General features: G+C 36.9%; 1 protein-coding gene across 1 annotated transcript in view; it reads left to right on the top strand.

Moving 5' to 3' along the window:
* The window catches only part of TRDN (triadin), a 201,736-nt gene that overhangs the window by 135,899 nt on the left and 52,323 nt on the right, over window positions 1-13,514 (top strand). Inside the window, exons 23-26 of the mRNA XM_072857718.1 lie at window positions 112-162; window positions 4,456-4,506; window positions 6,295-6,345; window positions 6,930-6,980. Coding sequence (XP_072713819.1) covers window positions 112-162; window positions 4,456-4,506; window positions 6,295-6,345; window positions 6,930-6,980 — 204 coding nt within the window. The remainder of the gene's footprint in view (window positions 1-111; window positions 163-4,455; window positions 4,507-6,294; window positions 6,346-6,929; window positions 6,981-13,514) is intronic.

Here is a 13,514-nt window from a genome sequence, read left to right as displayed (position 1 = left end):
GTTAGAAACCACCAATTATTCAATCAATCATTATTCCAGAGGTATTGGATGTTTTATCACTGTTAACCTTTTATCACTCTAGCTTGAAGATTAATAAATTATTTTTTACAGAACATGCTAAGGAAAAGGAAGGAAAGAATCCTACAGCTTTAAAAGATAAAGGTAAGAATACGCAATAGAATACAAAACTTGTTGAAAACCACACAAAGTAAAATAAAGAGATTAATTTAAAAATAATCATTATAAATCTTTCCCATTATAAATCTTAACCAATCAACATTTAATTGGTTAAAATATTCTACAGGATTTATAGCATGAAAAAAAGGGGGAGAAAAGGACATAAATAGAATACGGTGAGCCAATTAACATTCAGAAGTCTCAAAATTAATTAAATAAATATCACAAAACCACTCTGAGTAATGGTTAAGAACTTTCCTAAGAACTTTCTCTTCTGAACAATGCAAAGTGTTTAATAGAAGCCAGTTAACAAGGTCTGAACTGAATGCTTTCATAAATCTGTGGACATAATAGGAATAAAGTAAAGTTTATGAGCATATGAGTGGGTAATGTGCTTTCTGGGCTCTGTACAAGCTGTAATTAAAACCCCATAGCTTCATCCAGTCAACCACCTGCAACATGAGAGTTGGTCTGAATCTTTCTTTTATTCCTTATTTTTTATCAGATAGTTCCCATGTCTTTTTTAATTTGGTCAAAGTAGATGGTTAGCTCAGCTGAATTTCCTTTCATCCATTATTTTGCTGGGTGCTTTTTACCTGTCTTATTGCTTCCCTCCTTTCTAGAGATAGCTGTATTTGAAAGGAGAAGTGATTTATGGATAAGTCTTATTTGACATGTTCTTTAGGTTCTTCAGGATAGAAAGATCTACCATATAGATAAACATATTAATATTTATTCTAAATTATAGTCATTATATGTTATTTCAAACAAAGAACTGAATGAAGAGTTTAGTTCAAGCACTATGGAAAGATGGAAAAAAAAATCTAAAATGAAAGGAGGAATAACCTTATTGCTAGACGTATTTTCAAAATTCTGGAAGCTGTGTTCATTCACTCACTTTTGTTTAATTGGGCAATCACTAATTAATCCCTTGCACAGTTCAGTGTCTGTGTCTGAAAATGCGAGTGCTGATTAGCGAGCTGAATAGCTCAGTTCAAAAGATATTGGCAGCAAAGGCTATATAGGAAGAACTTATAAAACTGCATGGGAGAAACCCTTAGAAATCTTGGTGCCTTTCTGGGCTATGTGCTTTCCCTATTGCATTCTGGATTACTCTGCTACATAAACATATATTTAGCGCTATAAATTCCCAAATTGACCATATTTTCCCAAACTGTAGCTCATAAATTAATCAAAGCCTTATTTGCATGCCACTCTTTCCCCTCTCCATCACCTCTTTGAGCCTCCTCAGTGGGCCTCTGTAAGGTTGACCAGGTTATTGGGACCTTGTTTTCACTCTTTGCAATTTGGTGTCTTACAATCTGTTTCTTAAAGTGGATGTTTCTGGCAAATAAGAATATATTGAAGGACACAGGAAAGTAAGGATTTTTTTAAGACTGCATACACATGCAAATTATGTATCTTAGGAATTTGTTACTGTTCATGTAAAACCAAATAAAGGAACATTTTTAGTTGAGCTGTTAAATATTTGTGATGATTAATGTTTGCCTGGCACCTTATGCAATAAAAGAGGCATCATCATACCTCATTCTGTTTGAAGGATGGGCTAAGTTTCTATGAACAAGGATGATGACCAGACCAAAAACCTTATCATAAAGCAGGCTATTTTTCATAAACAGATGCACAGTGTTTTTATTTAAAGCAGAGACAGGAAAAACAAATCCTTGAATTTGGAGTTATCGCTGGGATACTTTATAGATCACAACCTTACAATGTTACCTTATCTATTTTATGAAGGGAATAAAATGTCTTCAATCTTAGAGTCTAATTTTATTGGCAGTAGTTAAGGAGAACACTGGAAGAATATACGTTCCATTGTCTTGTGATAAAGGACATCTCAAGATTCCTTCTGAATTTATAACTAGCTTTTCAGCTTTTTCCTGAAGTAAAGAAGAGTAAAGAAGCCCACTTACAATAATGAATATAAAAGCTGATTTTCTGTTGACATAAGCATATTCAAATAATGTGAGGCCAATTAAGCTCTAAAGTATAATTTGCCATGTGTTTTTTTGGTAGATATCTTACCCAGCTAATCAGACTAGAAGCTCATTCATCCAGAGTCTCTAACAGTGGCACTAAAAGCTCACGATATATCACATATAACTCCTCACTGAATTTTTCTAAGAAATTTGTGAGAATAGCACTATGCTGAGTTATTAAAGTGACAGCATTTGTGCTGTATAGATCATGTAAATTCACTCTTACCCTGTGTTCCATGATTTGTTTTCCAAACAAATGCTTCTTTTTTCCCTCTTGTTTGCTTTTGCCATGTTTTGGGATATCTTTGCATCATTTCTTATGTCAGTTATGTGTGGATAATAAGCCTATTTATTTCTATGCACAGATTGGTAGGGGAAATAAGTCAGTAGTGTGTATTTTTCTTGCCATATACATAATAGCACATTGCCATTAAAGAAACAAATGTGCTGATTTGCACTTGCTATGCAATGCTTGTGCTTCCTTTAAAGTAAAAGTAAAATGAAATAACATCTTGCCTGTAGCATTTTTTGTCTTAACTTATAACACACATTTTTTTCTTTAAAAGTAGAAAGTTATGTTGTGAGACTCACCTACAGAAAAGTAGTGTCTGTTCAGTCAATATTTCCTCCCATTTCCAGCTACTTATTTATTGTAATTTGCATGCGAACTAGATCTTTATCCTGAAGAGTTCACATACTGCTACTGCTGCTGCTGCATCTTTCTATACCATCTTCCTAACCTGACCCAGCTTCACCCCTGGAGAAGGATGAGGGAGGAAAGCAGCAAGGTGAATGTTGGCTTTAAGCCAACTTTGGTTTTCCCCTTCTGGGACCAGCAGGAAAGTGGTCAGTCAAGAGCAAAAGTTTGAAAAGTCTTCAGTGAGTCCCTGTTTAAACCCCTAAACATGAAAACCTGCTCCCTGGAAGGGAAGCAGGACTGGTGATCTCAGTAGCCTTGGCTCAGAGGGTGGGGAAGTCCGTGCACCATGGAAAGCGCCCTGCACTGATAGCTGCATCCAAAAGCTGTAAGAGTCAAAAGTGCTGAACTTGCTTTAGGAGCTACAAATCGTAGGAAATCTCAGGGAGACCTGCTGCATGGATGACAAAAAAAGCCTCATGGTCAAATGCCACCAAACCCACTAGGCCAAAGGCAATGGTTTGTGCCTGTGCCTGTAACAGTGGCTGCTGATCTTTGAGATCACAAACGTGCACACAGAGTAAAATGGTCAAGTTGGGTAGCAGTTGTCTCAAGGCTTCCTATATAGTCAACACAGAGGCTCCTTCAAAGGGTTGCAGTCTTCACACTGCAAGTTTTCTCTCAGTCCCCTGAAGGAGTCCACCTGCTGCTGTGAAGACCAGGCTCCTAATTTAAAGTACCTATCCCTGAATGGTGTGTTTCCTCCAACGGCTTCAGCCACTCTGGAAGTGAACTTTTTCTGTTACAACTCACACTTAAAGCCAGATGGATAAGTGGGATCGCTTCCTGGTACCATGACAGCCAGGGGGATGATCACAGTTAAACTTATTTTGGAAAGGATCTTCTTTTAGCTTTATCTGTTTTACTGAAGATTTGGTTAACTTTTATTTGGAATAAATGGCATGTTTTTTTCTAGATGCTTAGGTGCTATATCCTGTCAGATGGATTGCAATTGAGTCTACTCAGCATCCTGCAAGCTGTGATATTCTTTCACTCAGACCACATACATTCATAAGCCTATGAAATTACTTCCTCACTTTGGAAAAAACAATTTCCTCCTAATGTTCCCTGATACATACACTCAGGAGGTCAAGAGGGTATTGCTTTAAAAAAAAAGAAATTAAATATTACTTGTTTATACAACATAATGTATGTTTTTCCTGTTCTTGCTGATGCTGAATGTGTGCTCCCGGAAGGACTGAGGCAAAAAATTAGGCTTCAGCCCATCAGAGAAAACAGAATAATCCTTTCTGTCTTCATGAAGTTTTGGATAAGGCCCTAAGAATTTCTAATCCTGTGTCATTATTTGCATTTTCCCCTTCTTTCCAATTTCTCCCTTCTGTGAGATCTCTACAGACAGAGTGATCTATAGTAACTTCTACTCTTGCATTTGCTACTAAAATTATTGCACCTTAAAAAATATAAGGTGGTCACTAGAGAGGATGTAAAGACAGGTCAGGGTTGCCTCCATTTATGTTCACAATTTTAATCTTAATTTTTAAATATTTGTTGGTTTTTCTTTTAAGTGTAGAAGGGCAGTCCTATCTTCTAAGTCTCAAAAACTTAATTATCTCCCTACAGATTCTCTGAAAGGAAAAAATCCCAAGAATCCAGAGGGGTCAAAGGAAAAAGGTAAGTGAAGAAGTTAAGAAATTCAGAACTGAATATTAGAACAGCTAGTCAATGCTAGAAACAGGTCTTGAGTAGGAATATACGAGAATGGAAAACCAAACCCACCCTGGTTCATGTTTAGATTATTTTATCCATGATATTGTTTTTAACATTTGTGCTGTACAGATCGCCAGTAGGGATCCTAGTAACTACCTAGGCTTCTTTTAAATGCAGAGATTTTAATTTGCATCCTGGGGGAACATACTAAAATATATTTTTATACCACCTTGGGATGTTAGTCTATCAAAAACAAGTTGTCTAAATCCCACAGTGGGGACATTCCTGCAGGGAATTAGACTAAATCTGGTCCATGTGGCTATGGCTCAAGAATGTGGTTGACTGAGAATGAGACTCCTGAGGCTACTGACAGATCCAGGTGTTTGAGGGTGACTGATACAAGTCAGGTCTTCTTCCTAATTTGTTGGCAACACGGACACATACATCTAATCTTTTCAGTTGCAGGAGGATGGCCTGCTAGCTGTGCACACCGACGTGACAGATTGTTTGATAGTGTTTATTTGGAGAAAACCCTATTTGTTGCAATGTGACATGCATTGAACACTAATACAAAGAATTATAGGATTTATGGGCACTGATGACTTTCTGAAGAGTACTGAAACAGCTCAAAAATTTAAGGGAAACTGCAAAGGCTAGCAGAACTGTGCATGGTTCCTGAGCTATAAAGGCAGATTTGAGGTCCAAATTGTGACAAAGTCCCATATTTTTGGAAGCTGGAGATATTCAGTGCAGTCCAGATAACAGCTGGCATAGTGCAGGGTACTGACTAGACATACAGCAAAGTGATGGTCTTCTGGGAGGAATGTATTATTCCTTGTGAAGACTCCAGGGAATGAAGCCATTTGGGGCTCAGGATTCTCCACGTCATCACTGTTGTCAGTCCTTGCGTCTCACCGGTGCACCACAACAAGATCATAGTTTTCCTTTATTTGTGCTTAGCCAGCTTCTGGATTTTCTTTTGTCCTTGGGTTCTGCCATGTCAGGTACAAGAAAGAGAGAACTAGAATTTCAAAGTTTTTTCTCATCACCCTTAATACTTTGTCATGTACTGCAGAAAAATTAAAGACACAATTATGTTCTTGGACTATTCATTGTGACGTAAAATATATGAATGTACATTCAAAAGATGAGCACTGCTCTTATTTTATACCCAGCTTGCCTGTCATTTTAAAAGGCTATATATATGCAGGAAGTGAAATTCTGTTCACAGGCAATACCCATATGACCTCTTTGATATTAAAAGAGTAATGAAGCCCTGAATGAGTAACTGGTCCTTTTGTCACTCCTGAATAAAGAAAACTCCCACTTACCTTTATCAGCAGCCTCTGGCTTTCAAGACCAGTATTCCTAATATTTTAATTGTATCAATGTAGATTAATTTTTTATTTGGGTTCAGCAAAAGAAAAATCCATTGATGCCAACTGCTCTATCAAATTGCTTTTCTCTTTGTAAGTTATTATTCTTCATTGCCTACTTGAGAGACAGCTTAACAGTTTCCTCAAAATGCAAAGAAACTAATGACATATTGAAGGCTTATTATTTTGCATATCCAAGTCTAAAAGGATAAATGAATGACCTCATTGTTTTGTCCTGTTCTTTATTTCTGTGCTGTTAAATCCATTTAATTATCACATCTTTTGTGCTCTCTACATATCAAATTATTTGACTTGCTTTCTTTTCAAGTGTCATCTTATATCTCTAACCTGACTTGTGATAAATGTTTCTTTCTAGAGACTGGTAAAAGAAAAGATGTGAAGCCTCCAGCAGCCTTAAAGGAAAAGGGTAATGTCTTGTCATTATGTGGTTGGGAAATAACAAGTCATCTTCATGAAAGGGTCTGCTGGTATCTCAATGTTTCAATATATTTTGAATTACATGCTTTTGGTGAAAAGGAACTAAACCTAGCTTCTTCTCACTTAATAGATCTGATATACTGAAAGGACCAGTGCCTGACACGATTCAGATATAATAAAATCATAACCCTTATTGTTGTGTTCTTTAACTGCTGTCTGACCTGCACAGTCAATACTGCAGCAGGAATGCCTGTCTATTCTGAGTGAATTAGTTACAGAGCTGTTACTGAATTCACATGACAGGCTGAAATGATAGACTGCACAGGAATGAGTGCATAGTTTGAACTGCAGAAACTTTGCCAGCTAATTTAGCAGGAATTATTTTTGGTTTGCTATCAAATATTAAGTTGAGCCTTTTATTGAAGTAAACAAACTCTAATTCTTAACACTTACCTCTTTTGCACATTTTGCTTAATCTGCTATTATGCACATTTGTTATAGTACTGATGGACACAGCGTATACTTATATTACTAACTTTCTCCTTCCATTTTTATGTTTGATATCTTTTCCAGACTCTTCAAAAGGAAAAGAAATTAAGGCTTCAACTACAACTAAGGAAAAAGGTAACAATCCCAAGTAAAGTAACAATCTTCAGTAAAGTGTCAAAAACCCACCGAACTATAAAAAAAAATAAGTATTTAAAAAGGACTTAATTAACTCAGCTTGATCAGGCTGTGAAACAACTGGTGAATAACAGCTCCTTTCAAGTTCCAAAATCAAATTCTTTCAAGAAAGGACATGTTTAATTAAACATGGGAGAATTTCACTGACTGCACTTGAAGTGGTTTATGCTTAGTATATTTGAGAATGAAACTCAGTACCCCAAAGTGATTAACTCCACTATCTTTCTTTTTTTTATAAAATTAAGTCTTCTTCCCATAGTAGATGATAGGACACATGCAAGATTTTCCTTGTACTATGGCAGTAGAAAACATGAGCTATGTTCCCAGTGAACATTCATATCACACAGAATTTTTCCACACAGGCTAACTTTTTAACCTATAGATTAAAACACTGTTAGACACTGTAAGAGGCGTAAAAGGTTCTGTGTTGTTGTGCCATCTTACAGTCTTATAGCTTCCTACTTGTCAAGACACAAGAACCAAGATCTGAATGTTTAGTGCAGAGTATGCTGAGTTTAACTCCACTGCAGTACAAGGTCACATTAGAGACACACCTGTGATTATTCTGATAAAGAACAATGGTTTGGATGAAGTCTGAACTAGAACTGATTGTTTTTTATAGTAACAGCAAGATATTTGGATGAGCAATGCTGTAGTTTAGTGGGGACTAAAAGTGCTGAGTATGCACAGCCTTTACCAGCTTCCCAAGTGAGACGAGCACTACTGCCTTCAGTTTTTCCTAGTGGCTAGCATACAACCTTGCATGCCACCTGTGAATGTACTTGCTGCCTTGCACGGCTCACTGAGAGCAACTGATCTCTCACAGCAGTGAGAGCATTTCTCCGACTCTAACTGGCTCTAAGAACTTAAAATATTCGGATTAGATGCTGTCAGATACATGATCAGGCCAACTGCCTTCTTTTTAAGTCTTGTGTATCTTAGTTAGGTCTGTAAAGTGGCTGGTCTGAGCAGGACTACAGATCCTTCAAGGCCCCTGGAGCAAGACTGCAACAGGAAAGTGCGAGAAGATCTCAGGTTGTATACGTGTGTATAGTGAAACCACTTTAGTGTGTACAACAGGATTCAGTCATTTTCTAGTCACCAAAGTCCATGACACAGCAAATCTTATACAAGCTCACTTTGAAGGCAGTTCAGCTCAGTGGCTGCAGGTTTTTAAAAGTTGTTTCTGTCTTTTCTGTTCCATGTGACAAGTCTTCATAAGCCATTTCTTAGCTGCTGGGATTCATACGAATGCAGCACTTCCAAAAGCAAATACAACTAACTCAGTGACACTGAATATGTATGACAAGACATTGACGTTTTGTCAGAAGAGTGTAACCCCAATGCATAAAGTGGCTTTAAGCATCCGTGTGGGATGCTGTGCTTCACTGAACCTCTCTTTCTTAACAATGATAAGTGACATGTCATGTAGATCAGACAGACAGTTTGAGAAAAGCCTCTGTAGGGAAAAGGGTTCCACAAATTTTGTGGCCATTGCCCTGTAAAGAAGTGCAAACAGGAGGTCACCTTTATGAGCACTGGTACTTTTTTTAGCCAACTGAGAGTACACAGGGAGCTTTTTCAGTGGAGATCTCAGTTTAAACTAGCCAACCAAAAAGCACCTTGAGAAGCAGCAGTGGTTCGATTAGCACTTGCCACTTTACAGAGATCTCTCAAATCCAGTGTAAATTGCATTAATAGAAGCGGCCACAGTGTAACCCCTTTGTTAAGATAACTACATTTTTGAAATGTCCAAGTTGAATTCACACAAGCTGGATATAGAATTGCAATAGAAAATCCTGAATAATAGAGAACTTAAATGTAAGGTAGATATATTAGGTGTATAAAAATTGCTATATCAGCCTGTTCAAATGGTCCATCCATTACAGAACCTCAATGCTGAACACTGTCGATAAGAAATACTTCAAGAAAACATCAGAGCTTTAAAAGTCAGACACTAAGATAATGACAGATATATAAATACCAAGACCGAGTCGTAGTGGGAGGTATAAAATTCCCATTGTGAGTCAGCACTCCTCTGTAAAAAATCTTCACTAGACATTAGAAAATAAGAGCAAAAGAACAGAAATAACATACATAATATGAATTAATATAATTTTATAAAAAGAAGGAGATCAAATTTTAATTCCAAAAAGTAGTTTATATAAATTAAAGATGAGGCATGTTTTATGGCAAACTATGAAGTGTAACATTGCCCTTATGGTTTGTTACTTGATTTTTTAATTATTTCTTTTAAGGAAAATATTCAAGATGAATAAGTAGCATCTACATATATATGGAGAAATATACATTCAGTAGTCAAAAGAGGTTTGTAAATGAAAGTATGTTTACTGATACTTAAGATCTTTCCTGGAGGTAGGGACTGCTACATGCTGGGACTCACAGATCTCCATAATAGCACTCTGAGAAGTCCTCTGAATGTATATCTATAACTTTTTATTTATACATACTTATGCAATAAAACAAAATTCTTGTTGCATAATGTTATTGTTCCACATAATATTTGAGATCAGAAACCAGGATTCTCTCTGACTGGGACAATGTGCTTCTCAACAGCTCACTGAATCAGGCTCCTTCTGGTTTATTGCCATTTTATGGCCCAATTGCACTCTTTTCTGCACAGATCCAGTGAAAAGCTGTCCCTCTCCAAAAACACTTTGTACTTTGGGCACTCCCTCTGAAAAGTGAGATTGGCAGAGAGAGATTTGCGCCTTCTGACGTGGCAGAGAGATCAGATCCCTGGGTAGCTCAGCCCCACTCCTTGGCCTTTTGAGGTATTTTCAAACAGAGATTTGTGCCTATCTTTGGGAGTGTGCTTGAATTAATCCTCATGCGTTTTAGGTATTGAGTTTCAAGGACTCAGACAGGGATGGGAGAAGTCAGGCTTCTGCCAGTAGTCAGTATTTCCTGTTCCTTAGTTGATGATGAGAGGCTGGACCAGACTCCACACACAGTCAAAGGGGACTTGCTCAGGAATATAACCACACTCTTACCGCCTCTACCCAGTGACTTTACAGGGGGCCTGATAATACATATAGTGTGAATCCTGATAGTCTGAAGCAGAACTTGCACACTTGCTTCATTCTAGACAAAAAGTGCTTGTGTATTCTCATTAAGGCATTGCTGGTAATGATGAAAAAACCACTGTAAACTTTTGGGGGGGTTATCTAGTGAATTAAATTCTTCTTAGTAGGTCTGAGAGCTATGCCTTACAAATTAGGACAAAAGGGATAGTCAGGTTATGCAGGGAATTTCAACTGCAACATCTTCCTTGCCCATTAATAATAAAATGTATGAAGATAATTGAATAAGAAGTTATTTCTCCAAACCTGTTCATTAAAACCTGGACCAGATGAGGAAAAGGGCAGGAAAGGTGTTTCCTGCTACTGAATGAGAATCATTGTAAACACACATGCTTCAGCCAATTCAAAGGCTAATTTCTCCTCTCTGTTGCTCACTCTACTGGCTCTTTTAACTGTGGTTTCTTAACATGATTGAAATTTCTCTTGACATGCATAAGAGAAATTCTGAACTCAGAAAGACTTGAACAGAGTGATAAAATATCTGTTAGGAAGACCTGAGAGAGAAAGATCACTTTATACAGTTCTTAAATATTTTAAAACAGTACCTTCTTCTCAAACTATGAACAGATGGACAACTTCTGGTGAGATGGACAAAGACAGTAGCAACTTAGTGAATGCCAGCTGCTTTGCTGTAGCTGCCTACATGAGGTGGTTTTCACTTCAGCATGAGGGCATGCATGTGAACAGTTATCACAGAGTACCTGACACAGGGGATGAGCCTGCACTTGATCTTGTTTTACCATAACTTACATATCTATAACCAAGTTCATCTATAACCAAGAACTTAGTCAAAACTTCCACCAACTTCAGCTAAATCAGTTACTGTCTGTCTCAAAGTGTGTTAGGGTAAATACAATATTTTAAATAACTCCAGGGTTATTCAGAGATTTAAAAATCAGTCATAAAATTGGTGAAATCATAATTAAAATTAGAACAAAACCAAATATCTGGAAAATCACATGACAGAGATCTAGCCTGCATCATTTCTGTAAAAGGAAATTATGTCTTAGTAATAAGTGTTTTGAAGATCTTAATAAAGTAATAAGCACAGCCTTTATGGGATGGTTTAAATAGGCCTTTGGAAAGTTCCAGTATAGGAATTACTGCAGAAACTAAATAGCTGCTGCCTAAGAGGCACAGTATTGAAGGAAATAAATACCTGATTAGGAAGCAGAGAGCAATTGATTCATTTTCATCTTACAGCCCGTTTACAGAATAATTGTTTATGATTCCATATCTGGACTCATGTTATATTCCTTAATTAACAGGAAAAGATAGAAATAGTAATGTAATGAAATTTTCAGATGACATAAAATTAGTTAAACAATTCAGGATCAGAAGGAGCTATGATACACTGAATTTAGAAGCTGAATGGACAGCATGATGGCAAAGAAAATTTAGTGTCACTAAATAGAAGGTAATATATACTGGAGGGAAAATATTAAAGAAGAATTTGTCTCTGAATTTACTACATAAATTCAGGAAAGGACCTAAGTATTACTGCAGATAAATCAGTGAAGAACTTTCTTCCATATGCAGATGCATTAGGAAAAATGCATACAGTGTTTTAAGGCCATTGCGTAAATCAAAGATGCATCTTGTCTAGAGTGTTGTGTGCAAAACTCTTACATGATAAAGCGGCACTGGAGTGGGCTAGGAAAGAGCAACAAAAGTCTCATAGAAGGAGAAATAGGAAAGATTCAGATTACCTTTGTGATTAATTAGTATGATCATGATAAGATTGAAAATCACAAATCTAAGTCAAGGGCTCTTCAAAAACACCACAGAAGAACTGGATATCTATATGGAAATGCAGTTTTCATAGCCCAAATTTTCATAATTAATTACTGTAAATTTAGAAAGGAAGTAAATTTCATGCCTCAGGATGGAAACCAATTGCTTGTTACAAGAAAATAACAGGAGAATTTGTGGAAGAAATCACTTCTTTGACAGTATTCAACTAAATATATGTTCCTGGCTACTACTGAGTTATAAAGCTACATGGAACGGACTACTGTTGAGCAGGAAATGGTGTTTTCAAGACATTTTCAAGATTTCAGAAATGTTTCTGTTTGTTGAACAGCTCAGGAAAAAAGTGTCTCAGAACCATCACTATCTATGGGGTCAAAGGACTGCTGGTGATCTACATTCAAGTTTCTGATACAAATTAAAAACAATACAACCATGCTGAATCTGATTTTTTTTTTCTCCATCAAAATACTTACTACATTGACACACTTTTGTGACCTTTCTACCACTGGAAATTTGTCTTTATTTTCCCACCCCACTGAAAAATTTTTGAACAAGGTCTGCCATGAGTCTGGTTCATAATGATTTTTTTTTCCCATTCCCAAACCATAGAAGACAATGGTGCTCACTTCTGGTTTCTGGACTAGTTGTCAATCTGGATTCATGATTCCTGAAAATGGGTTGTGTATCCTTGATAAACATATTTTGCTTTGTATCATATCTATATTAACTGGAAATGTATGGTTGGATTTGGATAGGTCTACGAAAGGAAGACAGGTGGCTAACTGAAGTCACTGTGATTTAAAGCTGTTAACCCAGTTGAACAGGTTTGTAGGTACAAACTCCTAATTCAAGAACTAGATGATACCTCTCATCAGTACAGTGCAAAAAAAGTTGGCTTAAGAATTTGTTCTTTCTCTAAATAATCAAGGCAAAAAAGAACACAGCCAAGAGCATCTCCTGTATCTGAGCATCACAGTTTCTACTTCATCATTTTACGTTATTTCATGTCCTTCCCTAACCAGCTACAATATACTACTCATATTTGTTCTCAGCAGGTAATCTGGCTTTTTATCAGTTGTAGACCAAACTCCTTGGCTAATCTATCCATCTTTTTGCTGCATTTCAGATACAAACACATTTCTCAGCTTCTGAAAGAGCAATGTAAATGATGGTGTTTGTGCTCTTTTTCACTTATTCCTTGTCATTTTGAGTTTGAATAACAGGATTTGATCAGAGCAATGCTATTGGCAACAGTAGTCAGAAAGAGGTCTCTTCTGTCTCTTAAGATTTGTCTAGTATTTACAGTACATTCCATCAGAAAAAACATTGCCAAGGTGAAAATTTGAACAGATGTCACAACAGGATATAATAGCATAATAACAGAAATTAGCTAGCCATAAGTGCAGTGGCAGGCACAGACAGACCTTGCTCTGCCTGTGCTTGCCTTGGTACCAGAACTGTGGTGAGCCACATCCCATAAGCTGGCAGGACAGAAGTCAGGAGGAGCCCAGAGATGCACTGCATGTTGGCTTATAAGCCCTACACAGAATCTTGATATTTGGGGTTTCTGCTGATTTGGGAGTCCCTCCAACATATTTCAAGTGGCAAGTAAGTATGC

Source organism: Ciconia boyciana, chromosome 3 (assembly GCF_034638445.1).
Source record: "Ciconia boyciana chromosome 3, ASM3463844v1, whole genome shotgun sequence".
NCBI classification, from domain to species: Eukaryota; Metazoa; Chordata; class Aves; order Ciconiiformes; family Ciconiidae; genus Ciconia; species Ciconia boyciana.
Note: the sequence above shows the minus strand (reverse complement) of the source record. Positions and strands in the feature narration are given on the sequence as shown.